The following is a 19,174-nucleotide window of genomic DNA, read 5'->3' as shown; positions in this document are numbered from 1 at the left end:
TAACAATTCGTATGTCAAGTGTCAATGTCAAAACTGTCAAACTGCCAAATTTCGCACCGAAAGTAACGAAATCAAAACAGGTCGAACGGTGTTTACATTTTCTGAAGATACTAGTCAAATATACTGTTAATAGTTTATAGACACTGATGAACAATGCCTCGTGTGAAAATAGATTATGTCGTTAGCTTCAGTAGTGAAGACCCAGTAAGTATTATTGAAATTTTATAACCTTTAACTTTATTCAATATTGTTTGAAAGTTTGTACTTAAAAGTAAGCATACTATGTATCCACAAAAAGCTTATATATTTAACCACATATTTGTACCACTGCAGTGGAGTTTTATCGACATTTTTCAGTACACAAACCTGATGACAATATTGTTATGATTCATCTGCTATTTATAGTGTGAATTTGTTTTGATTATGAATTTATATTTTTGTGCATCTAACTTATAGGTCTATTTATTTTTATTAACTCGTACAAACTTACAGTATTTATCTAAGCGCTTAAATTTTAATATCAGATGAATTTATATAAAACTATGACTTATGAACTAGAGAAGAACTAGAGTATTTGTTATTTATTTCTACCATCAGTTTGATTGCCTATGACCACTGAATTACTAAATAGTGTACTCATAATATAGCAAGAATGCAAACTATTTTACATTCTCCCATATTAGTCTATATGGAACATTATCATATCATTCAGTTTAATGTCTATCATTATATTTTGTTCAGGAACATCCAGCCAGTAACCTGCTAGCACTGGAGGTGAGCAAGAAGAAGTGGCTGTGCAAGAAGGGAGAGTCTCAGTGCTCTGTCTTACTGCAGTTAAATAAAGCTGTGAAGGTATGATCATGTTTATACTATCTATTCCCTTCCTAGCAGGGTTGATGTACTTTTGTAGAAATATCAATAAAAAGTAAACTATTTGTTTATCCATGTTATAAACTGTGGTTCTACAAAATTTTAGCGATCCATTCAATAATTTGTGTGAAAAAGTTGTCACAACTTTTGTAATTATAATATTAGTAGTGTATAAATTTGGTATTAGGTATATACTTTAAATATTATTTTTTATTTTTGTTTAGATAAATTCAGTGCAGATTGGAGCATACCATGCAGCATTCGTAGAAGTGCTGGTGTCTCGCTCAGAGAAAGGAAATGATCAAGACCAGGTTTGTGTACTTACCTATATTTTCACACAGAAACAAAACTCTAAATATTTGTGAAAGATAAGATAGAAATCAGAATCATCTAATATCTAATAAACTAGATGACTAACCCTGGTTTCTGAGCAGTAGTTTATCGATTCAATAGTGTTTAAGGTCATATACATATGATCGTATGAATTAGATAAACTACTGTTAAAATAATGTGCCTCAGAAACCAGGCATTATTCAATTAAGTGGTCTTCATCCAGGTGTTGGTTCCAAGCTGCGTGCTGGTGTCGGCGGCGGAGTCCCGGCGCGACGTGCCGGTGGAGCGCGTGCGCTCGTTCAGCGCGGAACAGCTCGCTGAAGCGCGCCTGCAGCGCTGGGACCGTGTACGGGTCGTCTGCACGCAGCCTTATAATAAACACTGCAAGGTGACACACTACTTGAAACTCTAACATCTAGTAATCATCAACTGTGTATCCATGCTTTGTGTGTTTGTGGTTTCAAAGTTTCAGTGCCATATTGACAGCCTTAGGTCCCTATAAATATAAGACAGATGTCCACTATCCAGTGATCATATCCATGGCATTCAAATTGCTGCAACACAGAGATGTCACTTGGTAATATAATATAAACCTTGTTCTCCACAGTATGGATTATCATTCATCCACATCAACGAGTCAGGCGACGGCACAGACCCCCCCGCCCCGACAGCCACAGCTCCGCAGTCCGAAGTCCCCCTGACCGCGGTCCCGGCGCGCACGCTCGCACTCGACACGTTCTCTTCTGATGAGGACGACTTCCGCCCCGGGGAGCTGTTCGCTAAACATCTGCAGAAGAATTCTGACTCACAGAGCAGCAACTCTGATACTGGTATTATATTTAACTAGCTTTTGCCGGCGACTTCGTCCGCCTAAATAAAATTCCCGGAGTAAAAAGTATCCTATGTTTAGTACTATTTGCGTGTCAGAGTAACAGACATCCATCCATCCATCCTTCTTTACAAACTTTCGCATTCATATTAGTGGGATGTCGCTGTCCTGTCCCACTGCTGGGTAGGTGTCTCCACTTTAAAACAAGAGTGTTTAGGCTAAACGTAGTATGCTGACCTAATGCAAGTTTTATATTTTGCATTCTTATAAAAACCTATTAGCATTTATAATTTCCCTGACTTTTTCCTCATTATTTTCCTTTTAGAACTATAATCACATAATGAGTAATCATACAATGCATTGTTAATTCCCATTCCAATGTAATTGATCTGTCACTATAATATCCATTATAATTTATCACAAGGTTTAATGTATGTCAAGTCTAATATATAGATAATGTGAACTATTAAAGTAGAGTATATAATGATATACTAGTCACTTATACAGACCATACTAATGTAACATTCTTTGCTCTCTGTCTAACCATATGGAAAAAAAGCGTAATTTTATTGATGTATGATAAAATTTTCATTTTGTTAAACTACTTCAGGTGCAAAAATAAGGCAAGCAACATCACAAGCTTTGAAAAACATACCGGATACATCAACAAAGTTGATGAAAACTCCAATCAGTAAGCCAACTGTAAAGCGAGACGTCCCAGCATCAGACAGCAAGTTAGACAGAACTAGAGACACACTGTTATACACTGATGATGATGAGAAACCACACGCCAAGATAGACCAGGTGGTACAACGACATAAAGACATGCGAGACAAGGAGGACAAGAACAAAGTACAAGGAAAACATGAGAGAAAAGATCAGCCGAAAGCAAGGAAGCGAGTGAAGAGTGACACGCCACCGAACGAATCACCTCCGGCAAAGAAAGTGAATAGTTCTGGTGAGAGAAGTGAACAGTGGACTGATGATAGGAAAAGGGCGCGCGTCAGTAGCGCTGAAAGTGATGAAGGTATGATATTAAAAACAATTGATTTGGTTTCACTTAAACCACTTTTAGCAACATTTCAAAGAATTTAAGGTCCATCCCTAGATCCAAATTTAAGGCTAGTTGCTGGATGGTTTCTGTTTATTTTAATTCCTGAACAATTTGCTTCGATATATTTTTTTTATTTTCTCGTAACTTTGTGTATTAATAACAGTAATGGCGTATTAATAATCTCTTTCTTTTTGTTACTCTTACTTCTGCTTTTATCTTTACTCTGGTAAGGAATGGCATTACTGCTCTCTTTGACATTAAATGCTCGTTTATATGGTGTAAAAAGTAATAACCAGGTGTTTTAACCGACGGTATTGTGATATGTGTCGTGCAGCAGAAGACCCGAACACAATATTAAAGGACGTGGTGCTGGTGCTGAGCGGCTACGAGAACCCGCAGCGCGCCACCGTCCGCAACACCGCGCTCGCCATGGGGGCCCGCGTCGAGCGCGACTGGGGACCCACGTGTACACATCTTATGTGAGTCTATGAGATACAGTATAACATTTTTTTTTTTTTTTTTTTTTCTCGTCAGGAAAATGCATTACTGCATGTCCCGCTCCAGGGAGGAAGCGGGGGTCTGTCGGGCTCTCCCGCCGGCTAGGCGTTCCGGCTTTAAATTTGGGCATACCGACTAAAAACCTGACGGTGTTCCTTCAATAGTCACCATAAAGTGGCCAGGACACGGTACCTCCAATTGGATACTCCGCGTCCCAGCCGGTGACAGCCCGCCTTGGATGCGGGCCCACCTTCGAGCGGGGGCGGGCATGGAGATTGCCCCCCCCTAGCTCTCCACTTCAAGGGGGCATGCCAGGAACACACAGCACACCCCCACCTCTCGGACCTGTTCCCTGTCCAGGCGACGGAGCGTTCCGCCTCCGCCGCCCACAGGTCCGCGTCACGGGGGCCGGAGATCGTCCCGGTGCCTACGACGCCCAGTGATACAGTATACCCTACAATTGTGTTGTTTTTATTCTAACCTATCTAAAATCTAACTATTATTTTGAGTGCAAAGGATTTATACTGGTACTGAATAACTGGGCGGTTCTGTATGACAATGTATGTGGTGTCCTTTGTTCTCTGCCTACGACTACGAGAAAAAGGCGTGATATTATGTATTGTATGAATGAATATGAATAACTCAAAAAAATACTGAACAGAATTTGGTGTAACTTTACAAGCAGCAGTATTTTAGCGTAACTAACTTCAATTTCATCGTAATTGTTCCATTCAGTTGCGCATTCCCCAACACGCCGAAGCTCCGCGCAGTCCGCGCGGCGGGCGGCGCCGCGGTGCCCGTGGTGCTGGCCGAGTGGGTGCTGCAGTGCAGCGCGCGGCGCCGCCGCCTGCCGTGGCAGTGGTTCGCCACCGAGAACAAGTACCGCCAGCCTGAACCTCCCGCGAGCAAGACAAAGCGACCCGCGAGAGAGAAAACACCTCCCAGAAAACAGGACTCTAGTACTGGTAGTTATTCATAAATATTTACTTACACGTTATGGACTTAATAAATAATTAATTAAATATTTTTGACCTAATGTGCCCTAACACGAACATACTACAAACATAGATTGTTTACAGCAAGTTCATTTTCACAAAAAAGTTTTAAGTAAAGGTAATCAAATTTATTACAAATTAAAAGGAATCAGCAAATGATTATCGTTGTATTTAAGACACGTTAATCGATATCTCAAATAATAATTAATTCAATATAACTTTTTTATAAAATATAATTTCTTTTCCACAGAATGTGACACAGACGATGAAATCGAGAAGGTACTACAAAAGCAAAAGGCGAAACAACTAGCAACTGATGCCAAACGCGCGAGTCCTCCGCGCGTCCCCCACACCACGGTGCTGGAGGAGGGTCCCGCCACGGACGAGGACGAGGCGGCCGACGTCGAAGTGCCGCAGTTCGGAGGAGCACTGCCTAACTTCTTCGATGGGTACACGTTCGCGATCGACGCGGATGATGAAGAGGTTGATACACTCGCTAGATACGTGAAGGCTTATGGAGGACTTGTAATGCAGGTCAGTGACTAGGCTTTAATCTTATGAATATAAATTCTTGTGGCTAGTCTTTTATATAACATTGTCCTACATCAAACTTCTTGATTTACTAGTTTTATATGTATAGTCGGATCCTCGTTCAAATCATTTAGCTATAATTTATTTTGTATATTTCAGTTGTCAGAGTTAGACGAGGACAGTACAGTAGACTACATCATACAGGCGCGCGCTACTGACACAAGCGCGGGTGCACTGCCCAGTGCCCGGCGCGTGACGGCGGCGTGGCTCGCTCGCTGCCACCGCGCCGGGGAACTACTGCCGCCTGACTGACCTGACACGCGGACCTCCAGTTGGGGGCTAATAAATCATTTTATTATCATCACTGTAGTTTGACTTGCAAAATAGCCTCTTTTTTTATTCAATTCACCAGTATCTAAGTCGCTTTCAAATTTTAATATTATAATTTATAATTATTTATTAGCTATCACTCTGAAAATGTAAATCACAACTAAACTTGAAGTGTAACCCTTTATTATTTTAAATAATACATAAGATCTTAAATAAAACCTCCAATTGGGATGTTAATCAAATATAATCATATTCACATGTAGTGTAGCGCGTGTGTGACGTGCTCCGGTGTGGTTCATCGCAGTGAGTGGTAGGGCGCGGCGTCGCTGCGCCCCAGCAGCTCTCACTGCGACGTGAGCAGCGTGAGCTTCTCGTTCAGCTGCAGTTGTGTCTTGATCAGCTGCGCCAGCGTCACCACCTGGAAGTGAGACAGATGCAAGTTGAATAATTAGTTCCCAACTATATGAGAAGTATTTTTCTGCATTATATGGAGAAAGAATTACCACACCATAGTAAAAAAGCCTGAAAATAGTTGAAATAATCAATTAATGCGCTTTGGGCTTTACATGTCAGGTAAGAATGAAATGGTAAAGTCAACCTGTTTAACATTCACATCGAACCTCGGAATTTTGTTACTGAATGCACACTAATTTCCAGTTCATACACAATAAGTTAACAAGACTTACCATAAGCAAGTCCTTAACACTGGAAGCGAAGGCATCAGCAAATGTATCAGCCGACAAGTTCGGCACAGAGTTGACCAGCTCCAACAGTTGTCGTCCAGCCTCGTTGTTGGGCTCTGTCCTCTCAGCCAGCACCTCCTCCACGTAGGCCAGCACCTGGTCCAGCAGGGATGACAGCTTGGATGCTGCTTCAGCCACCTGTGCTAGGTCGAGCATCGGCTGCACCTGTCGTGAGCGACCACCGCCACCCATGGTCTTCTGGCAGAGGTTAAGACCTACAATCTGAAATGAAAAAAAAAACACAGCTTTACTAATATGTTTTCAATAGTTTTTTTTTTATCTTCAATTTTTCGAGGCTTCAGTCACTCGAGGCGACTATGCCTATGACTATGCCTCATGGGGAAAGTCGAAAGAATTAAACTCTAATTTACTGCATCTCTCTCTTTGGTTTTCAATAGTTGAACTTATGTGTGTTACATTGTATGAAACATTTCCTGTTTTTGTATGCTTCATTTATTTATTTATTTCAGTAAACAAAAATTTATTACAATTTCCAACAATTGCAGCTGTAACATGGCCTCTACATTGTCTCCCAAAATACACAATAAGTCTTTTGATTATATTACTTATGGATTCATTGCAATATGGTTATTATATTTATATTTATATGATAGTTTAACAACCACTGCACATTTACCTCAGGCTCGTAGCAGGTGAGTGAGACATCGATGGGCGTGAACATACAGCCGAGCTTCCCGCGCGGGACGCCCAGCGCCACGCACACGTAGGCGCGCAGGCCCATGCGCGCGCCCTGCAGCGACGTGTCCAGCGTCACGTGCACGGGCTCGCGGCACTCGCGCGAGTAGTACTCGTGGATCACCGACGAGTGGTTCGTCACCTCGTTGCCTGTTGCCCACCAGCCTGGAATACACAGTTAAATGATCAGATTCTAAGTGCTTCAATGATTCCGGTGCTACTTTTTATATATATAAGTACATTATTTTAAAATACAAATCATAACAGCTTCGCAGTACTACAGCTAAGTAGGTTCCTTGTTTCATGAAATACGAGTTTACTAAATATATAATCTGTTAGTGTAACAGCCAAATGATGTTACAATAAAACAGAAAAATCAGAACAGGACATACTTGAAGAACTATCCTTTTAAATCTTACTGCTGTGTTTTATGCTAATTTTCATCCGAAGAATTCAAGCTTGATGGATTATTTAACTTTTTCTAACATAAACTAGTTTCAGCCTGCAGCATTATCTTTATGAAGTCTTGCCACAGTACAAGGTGTTGTTAATCCAAAGAATAAAATTTCCTGTGTGCTAATATTAATCTAATCATTGTCACACTATCAAATATCTTTGCAATATCAATAACTTTTACAGAAATAAGAGGGGTTCACTGGCATGCCAATTGTTACACAGTAGTCAACTTTCCTAGATATATATAGCAAATAGTACCAGTATCGTTATCAGTGATAAGCTCATTCATATAGGTATTTTAGTACACATCTAACACTGAAATAACAAAAAAATAAGAACCTTCATACTTAACAGACAACTTACCGACAATGTTTTCCGAGGCGTTGACGCGCCTGTTCAGCTCATACACGTCCATGGCGTAGTTGAGCTCGGCCTCCACCTGGTCGGCATGTTCCTTGTGCGGCACGCAGAAGCAGTTCGTCACTTCCACCACCCCCTTGTCGCTGGTGCCTTTGCATCATAACAACATACATAACCTCAAATTTTCCGCTTTTAATGCTTATCAACTTGCACAAATACCCTTGCAAAATACGAGTTACACTGTAATTCAGGCGGGAGACACCTAATCTTGCATCAAATGCTAGAAGCAGCACGGTAATATGTAATACAATGCAAAATCAATGAAAGCATGACGTCGCCAACAAGTCATCAGATTCCATCTAATTATGCAAATTTGTATCCAGTAAAGGTTGTGGTAATATTACTTACCCAATAAGGTACCGATAACTCTGTGAGAATCAGCATTTCGGCGCTCGTAAGCGTCTACAATTTGAAATAATACCACGGGGTGAATCTTGACACTTAAGTTAAGCGCCATGTTGGAAACAAGAAATGACAAATACTGCAATCACGTTCCAAGTCCGCCAAAATAAACATTTTGGTTGAGCCACACCTTTAGCATAAGGTCGTGTCGGTTGGTGCTGTTAGTACATAATACATAATTTCATAATAATTATTTCAGCATAATAAAATTATTAGCATTACTTTGATCTAAAAAAAAGGCCTCCATAGTATGAGTATTGATTTGAACACTCTATTGATACCTATACATAAAAAGGCCACACGGTCTAGCTGGGACTTCATGATCGTGCGTTGGTGGCGGTGTTTTGTTTTGTAGAGTGGCCGAGGAAAGCTATAAACGCCCTGCTATCATGTTAAATGTAAAAAAAATTTTGCTCAACAGTGTTCATTGATGTAAATCACAGAGCAAAATAATGTTCTTGGATAAAATAATACAACACATGCCATTTTAAAAAATATATTGGTAACTAATATAATTTGGGTCTTACAATATAAATAACAATAACTTATCAACAGAACAAACTAACATCTAGATTTACTGTAATGAGACATTACTATCAACAAAAAAATCACATGATATCTTTAATTGAGGGTCTAGAAAACAAACCCTTCATCAGTTTTCCTGTCTAACTGAAGGTATAGCCATTATTTTAATATCTTTCTAACATTACTATTTACAGTGTGCATTTTAACATTGGTTATTTGTTCTCAGGTGATGGTGTGGTGTGAATGCGGATGCCATGCATTTCTGCTATCTCACTCTTCAAGGAGTCAGTCACTAGTCGATGTTGCTTCACACGGTTCAAACCAATGAACTCCTTGGCCTCTACATTCACCTGAAAGAATTACATGTAAATAAGTAAACTTATATTATTGAGCTTAAACATTAACTACATAATATAAGGTACCTAAATTGAAGACATACAAAGAAAATCCACTTTATTTTGTTTCATGTATATAGAAATAAAAAGATAAAGAATGCTTGTCACTCTCTTGATAATATGTTATGCTTTTGTACAATTTTTTTATCAATGTCACCAAAAAGTCAAAAGTCAAAAGTCATTTATTCACAACAAAATAGAGTACATAATGGTGTTACTATATTATTATAAAAGTGCTATATCTATTTAACCTCGAAAAGGTATGTGAATTATTTTATAAAAGTGTCATAGAAATTACAATCAAAATTATTACAATTATTACGAATTAAAGTTATTATATTATCAATTAAAGTAAAGTCTCAGAATTCAAATAGTGTCTTAAAATTAAATAGTGTCTAATAAATACAAATTACAATAACAATGTCAAGAACTTAATGATTTACAACAATATATTGCTTGGCTTTTATACAGTTTTACACATACTTAATTTATTTTGCTTTGGAGCCATTCATTTATTGAGTATATATTTCTTTCCAATAATATTTTTTTAAGTTTGCGTTTAAATAGCGATATAGGTAGTTCTTGAATGTGAGAGGGTAACTTATTGAACACTTTAATACACATTGCGTAACAGTTCTTTTGTATAAGGGTTGTTCGTGGGGTAAATTCTAGAACTAGCCGTTGTCCATTTCTAGTATTTCTAGGATATAAATCTTTAGCTTTTGTAAATAGGTTTATATTATTTTTAACAAAGTTGCAGATTTCAAATATGTACATGCCTGGTAGAGTCAACACTTTTAACTCTTTAAAGTACGGCTTACAGGATTCCCAGGAGGGAATTCCAATCATTGCTCTGATACATCTTTTTTGTGCCAAAAACGCTCTAACGGCATCAGTTGAGTTGCCCCATAATATCAAACCGTATGTTAAGGTGGAACTAACATAACCGTAGTATGCTGTTAGTACTGTCTGTCGTGTCGATGTTAATCTGAGCCTATTTAAGACAAATACAAAACTATTGACCTTTTTACATACACCCTCAATATGTTTCCGCCAGTCACAGTATTTATCCAGTGTTAGTCCTAGAAATTTTGTATCAGATGTTTCATTTATTTTTGTGCCATTATATGCAATATGTCTTTGAACTATCTGTGATCCATGAGTTTGAAATTGTATATAGTTTGTTTTACCTATATTGGCCTGTAAGTTATTACTCTCTAACCATTGTATAACTTTACCTACTGTCGTATTTATTTCATTGTCATAGTTAAGAAGATTGTTGTATGTCAAAATAATAGATATGTCATCAGCGAATAGAATGCAATTATAAGATGTAATGTCAGGTAAATCATTAATGTAAATTAAGAAATACAGTGGCCCAAGAACGCTTCCTTGAGGAACTCCATACGAATTAATTAAATAGTTAGACCGTTCTTGTCGTATGGAAGAATCTGCTCCCATACAAGTAATTTCCACACACTGTTTTCGGTTTTGCAGATAGCTTTTCGTCCATTCCAGAGCTGGACCTCTTATACCGTAATTACTTAGTTTTTCTAATAGGATTTTATGCGAAACGAAGTCAAATGCTTTTGACATGTCAAAAAAGATAACTGTGGTCGGTTTTTTTTTATCAAGATTTTGAATGACATTATTCATTAAATTAAATGCTGCAAGAGTCGTGGATTTTCCTTTTTGGAATCCATTCTGTTCGCTTTTTAGTATTTTAAACTTGTCCAAATATGCGACTAGTCTTTTTTGCATGGCCTTTTCAAACACCTTTGAGAATATAGGTATCAACGTTATTGGCCTGTAGTTTGATATTTTGGTTTTATCTCCTTTTTTAAATAGTGGCTTGACTACAGACTTTTTCAGAGACTCTGGGAAGGTACCTTCTTCAAAAGATAAATTAATTAAATATGTTAAATGAGGCACCAAGAGGTTAACGCATTTCTTAATAATATTAGTAGCAATGTCATCGTAACCCACAGAATTTGTATTATTGAGAGATATAATAATGTCTCTGACTTCTTGCTGACTAAAGGGGATTAAAAACATACTGCTAGAGGTATGATTGTTGTTAGTGTTGTGTAAGTTGGTCTTATTGCCATTGGCCAGTTCTACAAAATATTGGTTAAAATGACATGCTATTTTATAGGGGTCATGTATGAGATTATTGTCTTCTTGTATTTCTTTTATATAGTCTCGGTTAAAATTGTTTTCCAAATCGTCATTAATAACTTTCCAGGCAGCTCTGCAAATATTTTTAGAGTTACCAATAAATCTAGCATTGAAGACTTTTTGAGAAGTATGCATACAACGTCGTAATAATTTTGTATAATTTTGATACCTAGTTTTGTTCTGCATTGTTCGATTTTTGTAGTAGTTGAACCGTAGATCTCTTTTCGTTTTGCAACTCTGTCGTAATCCCTTAGTTATCCATTTCAGTTCGCGACATTTTACAGCTCGCATCTTTTTAATTCTTGGAAAACAAAGGTTATAAAACAAACAAAAGTCTTCATAAAACCAGGTGAAAGCCGTGTTTAGAGATTTTGTATTGTACATACTATCAAAACTTAGACTACGAAGACAGTCTTGGAATTTACTTAAATTCTCTTGCAAGTAGTCTCGATTAAATGTAGAATATTTAGTTGGTCGAAATAAGTTTTTTGTTAGTTGAAAGCACAGCATCTGGGCGGTGTCATGATCAGATAACCCGAGTTTAAGTACTTGGCTCGTAGAGTTTTTGATGTTGCTGAATATGTGGTCAATACATGAATTTAATCTTGTTGGTTCATTAATGTGTAATTTTAAATTGTAACTATGTAATATGTCATGTAGGTCTTGTACTAGTTTATTATTTTTAAAAGTATTGATATTAATGTCACCAACTACAATAATTTTGTATTTATAGAATGTCCGTTCAAATATAAGTTTATGTAGTAATGTTTCAAGATATTGCAAGAAAAGATCAGATTTTGAGGTTGGCGTACGATAAACGCATGTTACAATTAACTTTATATCAAGTACTTCTATGCCACAGCACTCAAAAACATTGGCACGTGCAAAGTTTTTGATAATTCCGAGATCCTTATACCTAATACCTTTTTGAATATAAATACTACTGCCGCCTCTACCTTTTTCTCTACAGAAGGTCGAAGCTAGTTCATAGCCAGCCACCTGCAAATGAATGTCACCTGAACATCAGGATATCAGTATAATATATAATGCAGTGGTCTACTGGCCCGTGAGACTAACTCCAACTTAAAGGCATATAATGCAGGGTGGAGAGATGGAGGTGCTAATTGAATAACTCTTCTAGATACCTCAAACATAGCGCCACAACCTCCAGAGATGTCTGAAACGCTGATGTAAGTGATGCCTGGCAGCGAGCGCTTCAGAGCCTCCGAAAGTTGTTCCTCTTTCGTCACACTGTTCCGCTCGAACGCCGAACTGCCTGGTGACGAACCACCGGCACTACTAGCCACAGCCGCGCGAGACTACAAACACAATTTACATTCTTTATTTGGACACAAACAATACAAATCAATCGAGTATAGCGACAGCACCAAGAAAACAGAATATCTTAAAGACCAAGTTCATCTCTTACCAGGTGATTCCGCACAGGCTCAAATATTCTCACTAAGTTACGAAACATTTTTGTTTACTATTTTGATAGAATACTTTAAAAACAAAAAGAACTTTACGAGTAACTTAATACGTCATTCTAAGAACGAAGATTTAAATTGTATTTAGATGATTTTTGGTTAATTTTATATGAAAAAGACCTCAATGGTCCAATCGCAATTCAAAAAATAACCTAAAATAAAAATAAATGAATTGCGTTCCATCACTTAAATGCGGTAAAGACGACACATTTCCTACATCTCAACCTGTCACTTAGTAAACTGTATTAAAAGGCTGGAATTCAAAATGGATTACTTTCAGTTTAAAAGTTTCTTCTGTCTTAAACGTCAAATACAGTTTGACAATTGACATACCAGTCTGTTGTTAAGTCAAAAACACGTGTTGATTCATTAGGTTTGTGAAAAATATGCAATTTATTGTAAGTTAAAATGCCTCCTTTTAGAAACGGACTGCTTAAACGAAAAGCTGACTCCAAAGAGCCCAAACAGGGTACTTCAGATAATGTATCAGATGATGTAAGTATTGTTTTAGTGATCACGAATCGGCCGGTAAACATACAGCATGTGTACCTTTTGAAAACCCGCAAATAAATCCATGCTTTTACCCCCCGTAATAGTTTAAACAGAATTCCTGGGTTTTAAATCGTTAATGTCTACATTAATGAGTATTTAAACAATTCAATGTCCATAAATAGTATTCTGTTCTGAATGCTGTGCGTTATCAACAAATTACATACAAATGAACTTGAAATGTTAATTTCAGTCACAAGAATCAGACAATGAGGAGTTGATCAATGGTCAACTGGATGATGAAGCAGATGACACAGACTCAGAACATGAAGAGGAAGCTGCTTCAGACCATGAACAAGATGTAATATATTTAATTATTTCAAAAATATTACTCCTCCAATTTTTTATGTTGACCTAGTTGAATTCTTTCTGATGATTGATTTGGTTTTTGTAGGGAGTGTTATTTAATGATGATGCTGACTCCACCCTAGGGGAGGATGAACAAGTAGATGGTGCTTCAGATGAATCTTCAGTAAGTATTCTTTTATTAAATTTATGTGTCTGCAATACTTTTAAGCTGCTATTTTACCAAACATTAAACATAGCTATGAACAAGCTACTATTTACTGTGCTATTAACATATTTTTATACTTTTCTTTATGAAATCAAATAAATTAACACATTCTTTAACAGGAATTAACAGATTCAGAAGCTGATGATGAATCAGAAGGAGAAGAAGACAGTGAAGAAGGGTCTGAAAACAGTGACGATGATGCAGAGAATAGTGTGGACAGTGGAGCCGAGTCAGGGCCCACGCAGACACTGTCAGGGGCCAGTGACAGTGATACTGAGAAGAAGAAAACTAAGCAGAAGCAGAAGGTGAAGGTGAAGAAGGACAAAGGCAAGAAGACTACAACAGACAGTATTGATAAGTTGGCTGACACTATACAGAAGGCTAGTGTGCGCCAGTTACAGCCCGTAGAACAAAGAGGTGAGACTCAATTCATATAATATTAAGACTAAATGATAATCTTGTTAAAATTGTTCACCATGGGATATCAGGTACTTCTCAAGAGGAGCTGACTTAATTAAAGTTTTATTCATTGTTTACTACTTGTGTTAGCAGGTTATTACTTTTGTAATCATTGTGAATCTGAAACCCAGGGCTCTGAACTGAGAGTAGCTTTATGATAGAGATTTCATTTGCCATGCCTGGGTGTGCATAATGTTATTTGTAAAAATACATGTTGGTTTTGTTCTTCTGTTAGATGAGTACGAGTCCGGAGACACGTCAGACGAAGAGGACCGTCGCAACACAGTCGGCGACGTGCCCATGTGGTGGTACAACGAGTATCCACACGTTGGCTACGACCTCGACGGCAAGCGCATCATCAAGCCGCCGCAGAGAGACCAGATTGATGAGTTCCTCAAGTCAGTAACAAAAATGAAAACTTGAATTTAAATAAAACTTGATTTTAGCCTTGATCCTGAACAACTAAGAAATCAAGATAACTATTGACTATCTCTATGTGTTTTCCCATATTATGTACTGACTCCGAGCTTCATAAAATCTAATTATTTACTGCAATCCGACATTCTGTGGCTTCATACTGAATTTAGTAAAATATGTCTGCTTTAAATTAATGAAATATGTATAACCACACAATAGTATTAGATGTCATCTTTTAACTGTTACCGGAACCCTCTTATTTTGCAGAAAATGTGAAGACCCAGAATTCTGGCGAACAGTACGCGACCCGAGCACCGGACAAGACGTGGTGCTGAGCAAACAAGATCTTGAACTGATACACAGACTGAGAGAGGGTCACGTGCCCGACCCTACACATGATGAATATCAAGTATGTGCAACTGTTATTCCGCCTATTGAGATTAGTATTCATATAATTTTAATAGAGATTTTTTAACTTTGTGTCATCAATCAAACAGCAATGACGCAGTCTTCCTAATAAGTAACTGTTTTTGTAGTCAATTTTATTTAAATTATTTCTATTATTTACCAGCCGTGGGTGGAATGGTTCAGTAGAGAAGTCCTGCAGACGCCACTGCGCGCGTTCCCGGACCACAAGCGTTCGTTCCTGCCGTCGCGCTCTGAACAACAACAGATAGGACGCATCGTGCACGCGCTCAAGATGGGCTGGACCAAGACTAGGAAACAGCTCGCTGAAGAGAGGAGGAAAAAGAGGGTGAGCAGATTCAGTTGTGGTTAATAACCATTTTAGTTTTACTTCAGAAAACAATGATGATGACCTTTCAATGTTGTCAATGCAATTTTAACATTGAGTTTTTATTTATACGACAGTATTGTAAAACGATTTGTATGATATTGTAGGAGAAGAACTTCTACAACCTGTGGGGATCGACAAGCGCGGAGGAGGAGCAGCGCCTCCGCGGCATCCACAAGCACATCCCCGCGCCGCGCCGCCCCCTGCCCTCGCACGCCGAGAGCTACAACCCGCCTCCTGAGTACTTGCTCGACTCTAAAGAGGTACACTATACATTGCTCCTCACACTGACATCCACAAGCACATCTTCCAATAACATTATTGCCTGCACGCTTGGCGCATCGCGGTTAACGTGGTCACCTCGCCGCAATAACCGTAGGGCCGCGTGTGTCGGGTTTGAGCCCACCCGGGAAAAATATTAAGTTACCACTATACAAAGCTTTACCTAGTTGGGAATCAAATGATGTAATGTGAGTTGTCTAACGATTATATTTATGTTGTAGTTGAAAGAGTGGAACAAGTTGTCGGAGACGCCGTGGAAGCGCAAGTACACGTTCCTGCCCACGCAGTTCTCGAGCCTGCGCGCCGTGCCCGCCTACGAGCGGTTCATCCGCGAGCGCTTCCTGCGCTGCCTCGACCTGTACCTCGCGCCCAGAGCCATCAAGATGAGGGTAGAGTTTCAAAATATTCTATTACACAACTTTATCTATGACGTTGATAGACTTTCATTACAGGTGCTCAGGCTGCTCATAGCAAGATAAAAGTGGTAGCAAAAATTCTCTTCAAACTTTAACTGTTCTATATTTCTTATACTTCGTACAAAGCATCTGAAATTAACAATTTTTTTTTTTGTTAACTACATAATAATTAATTTACTTGCTGTATGTTGTAGTTGACGATAACCCCGGAGGACCTGGTGCCGAAGCTGCCGTCGCCCCGCGACCTGCAGCCGTTCCCCACCACGGAGTCGCTGGTGATGCGCGGACACAGCGGCCTCGTGCGCAGCGTGGACTTCGACCCCGCCGGACAGTACGTCGTGTCCGGGGGAGATGACTCCACCGTTAGAGGTAACTACAATTTACTTAAATGCAAGATCTATTGAGTGTTTTTATTCCAACTAAAAAATCATTTGAATTTTTTTTAATTAAATTTCTAATCCTTAAACTGACAGACTTAGTACAAAATATAAGGCAAAGCAGAATTTATTTGGAATTCGCATATAAACACTTTTCTACATAATATATTATCTTGTCTCAAATTATACCAATTATTTATACTTGACAAAAATAAGTCAGACAACCAGTAGATGTTTTGCAAACAGCTGTACCAATAGAAATATTGACCTGTGTGTGTAGTATGGGAGACGAGCACGGGTCGTTGTCTCCGTACAATAACTCTGCCGGAGCCGGTGACGCGCGTGGCGTGGATCCCGGTGGCCGGGCTCAGCCTCGTGGCGGCCGCGCTCGGCAACCGCCTGCTGCTGATCAACCCGGGAGATGACGTGGGAGCACACCGTGTCGCCAAGCGCACCGATGAGCTGCTGGAGGAACCGCCGCCGAAACATGATGTACAAGGTGAGATGTTAACACTTGATAATTAAGAATGTGTATAATGTAGGTAAATGGTTTCCGTATGTCTTCAATTTGTGTATATAAAACAAATGCTTTTTTAATCAAATTCGCAGTAATTATGTTAACTAGACAATGATGAATGAATTAAGACCAGTTATTTTATTGAAACATATATTGTAGTGTTGTCTATAGTTGTTATAACAATGTGTTGTGTGTATCAGTGGACGAGCGCACGTCATCAGCGGTGGAGTGGCAGCGCGTGACGCCGGAGGAGTGGGCGCGCGGCATCAGGATCGCCGTGTCGCACTTCAAGCCCGTCACGCACGTGCGTATCTCTCTGTACTGTACGTAGCCGGGGCTGTGAGCCAGGTGTTGACTGTGTCCGTGCTGCAGGTGGCGTGGCACGCGCGCGGCGACTACGTGTGCGTGACGCTGCGGGACGGGGCGTCGCGCGCCGTGGTGGTGCACCAGGTGTCGCGGCGCCGCTCGCAGCTGCCCTTCACCAAGGCCAAGGGGCTGGTGCAGTGCGCGCTCTTCCACCCCACACGACCGCTGCTCTTTGTGGCCGTGAGTACCTCATTCTACTCTAACATTATAACATTTGCATTGTAAAAGCTAGTCTACACTCCCTATAATACCGAATAACACAACCGAAAGCTAACATTCATAGTCAAAAAAACTTCAATGAACGTGATCCTTATGCAGTTGTCTAAAATATTGTGCCACCCTACAATCAATACAAGCTATAGTGTAATGGTAAAGTATTTTTGCAAGCAAAGGAGATAATTGAGAGACCAATAAATAATTGTTTAAATAATAAATGTTGACAGACTCAGCGCGTGGTGCGTGTGTACGACCTGGTGAAGCAGGAGCTGGTGCGCAAGCTGCTGACGGGCGCGCAGTGGATCAGTCACATGGCCGTGCACCCCGCCGGAGACAACCTGCTCGTCTCTTCGTATGATAGGAAGTGTATATGGTATGTAGAACATAATAATATGATCATTACTAGTTTGTTCCATTGTATACATTATGATAAATTGGCTCTACATATTATATATTGTATGTTATAACGGCAATTTCAAAGCTATTTACAAATGCCTTGAGGCAACTTGAAACTAGGTTGACCGTTGTCTGCTAATTACACCAATCAATGGCTGGTTCTACATCTTCAATGCAACTAAAAAAATTACATTAATCTAATACAATACATGTCAGCTCCGACTCTAAAATTTTAGTAACTCGAATTAATATCTTGTGATACATAAACATTTTTTTTAAAGAATAAAATATTCATTTTTATTCTTATGAATATTAAGAACAAGGGTTATTAAAATGGGCTATTAGAGAACATCATCAAGATCAAATATATATGTAAATTGTGCTTGTGCAGGTTCGACCTGGAGCTGTCGTCGAAGCCGTACCAGACGCTCCGGCTGCACGGCGGCGCGGTGCGCGCGGTGTCGTTCCACCGCCGCTACCCGCTGTTCGCGTCCGCCGGCGACGACGACAACATCATCGTGTCGCACGGCATGGTCTACAAGTACGTCGCAACACACTTTATACTCTATCTATTGTACCAATCCTTCAAAAACCCGTATTGTTTGCCGGTGCTACACTACCAAACCTATTTGCTTATCTTACCTTTATCCTGTCATTCCTGCAGGTTTTCCTGTGAATATTAATCAATATTTTGTTTCAGTGATTTACTTCAGAACCCTCTACTGGTGCCGCTGAAGCAGCTCCGTGCGGGAGGTCGCGCCGAGGAGCTGTGCGTTCTGGACGTACGCTTCCACCCTACGCAGCCGTGGCTGCTCGCCGCCGGCGCGGACTCCACGTTACGATTGTACACATAAAATAAATATAAATAAACGTTACTTATAAGACTATACCACTTATTTTCTTTTAAAAATTATTTTTTTTGTAATGAACTTCCTAAATACACTGCATGAATCTGATAATCATGTACCTAATGCAGAACGTATTAAAAAATACCTGAGTTATAATGCAATGAAATATAATGATTCATAAAAACAACGTCTTTACCCAAGGGGGTGGAGTACACAGAGGTAATATTAACACAAATCTTACAAAAGTCGCAAAAGTGAGACGAGAACAAGATATCTAATTAT

The 19,174-nt window shown here is 39.4% G+C and overlaps 4 protein-coding genes across 4 annotated transcripts; 2 read left to right on the top strand and 2 right to left on the bottom strand.

The window, feature by feature from the left end:
* The first annotated feature begins 22 nt into the window (after positions 1–22).
* On the top strand, positions 23–5,469 carry LOC142977173 (DNA repair protein XRCC1-like). Its single transcript, XM_076120912.1, has 10 exons — positions 23–204; positions 742–852; positions 1,095–1,181; positions 1,427–1,591; positions 1,811–2,033; positions 2,643–3,059; positions 3,421–3,565; positions 4,320–4,549; positions 4,830–5,113; positions 5,270–5,469. The coding sequence occupies exons 1-10, from the start codon at positions 154–156 to the stop codon at positions 5,420–5,422; spliced, it is 1,866 nt and encodes a 621-aa protein (XP_075977027.1). The 5' UTR covers positions 23–153; the 3' UTR covers positions 5,423–5,469.
* Positions 5,470–5,606: 137 nt separating this feature from the next.
* eIF3f1 (eukaryotic translation initiation factor 3 subunit f1) lies at positions 5,607–8,258 on the bottom strand. The gene is made up of 5 exons (XM_076120865.1): positions 8,104–8,258; positions 7,699–7,845; positions 6,821–7,044; positions 6,127–6,405; positions 5,607–5,858 (listed from the first exon to the last, which is right to left on the bottom strand). The coding sequence occupies exons 1-5, from the start codon at positions 8,210–8,212 to the stop codon at positions 5,784–5,786; spliced, it is 834 nt and encodes a 277-aa protein (XP_075976980.1). The 5' UTR covers positions 8,213–8,258; the 3' UTR covers positions 5,607–5,783.
* Positions 8,259–8,637: 379 nt separating this feature from the next.
* LOC142976988 (bolA-like protein 3) lies at positions 8,638–12,916 on the bottom strand. Its single transcript, XM_076120640.1, has 3 exons — positions 12,685–12,916; positions 12,401–12,574; positions 8,638–9,032 (listed from the first exon to the last, which is right to left on the bottom strand). Exons 1-3 carry the CDS (start codon positions 12,730–12,732, stop codon positions 8,895–8,897), a joined length of 360 nt encoding a protein of 119 aa, XP_075976755.1. The 5' UTR covers positions 12,733–12,916; the 3' UTR covers positions 8,638–8,894.
* Positions 12,917–13,050: 134 nt separating this feature from the next.
* Positions 13,051–18,931, top strand: LOC142976987 (ribosome biogenesis protein BOP1 homolog). Its single transcript, XM_076120638.1, has 16 exons — positions 13,051–13,237; positions 13,485–13,592; positions 13,686–13,763; positions 13,925–14,222; positions 14,500–14,662; positions 14,949–15,090; positions 15,253–15,435; positions 15,582–15,737; positions 15,978–16,145; positions 16,367–16,541; positions 16,830–17,048; positions 17,267–17,370; positions 17,439–17,612; positions 17,876–18,021; positions 18,436–18,585; positions 18,745–18,931. The coding sequence occupies exons 1-16, from the start codon at positions 13,151–13,153 to the stop codon at positions 18,896–18,898; spliced, it is 2,505 nt and encodes an 834-aa protein (XP_075976753.1). The 5' UTR covers positions 13,051–13,150; the 3' UTR covers positions 18,899–18,931.
* The last annotated feature ends 243 nt before the right edge of the window (positions 18,932–19,174 follow it).

This window comes from Anticarsia gemmatalis, chromosome 12 (assembly GCF_050436995.1).
Source record: "Anticarsia gemmatalis isolate Benzon Research Colony breed Stoneville strain chromosome 12, ilAntGemm2 primary, whole genome shotgun sequence".
Classification (NCBI taxonomy): domain Eukaryota; kingdom Metazoa; phylum Arthropoda; class Insecta; order Lepidoptera; family Erebidae; genus Anticarsia; species Anticarsia gemmatalis.
Note: the sequence above shows the minus strand (reverse complement) of the source record. Positions and strands in the feature narration are given on the sequence as shown.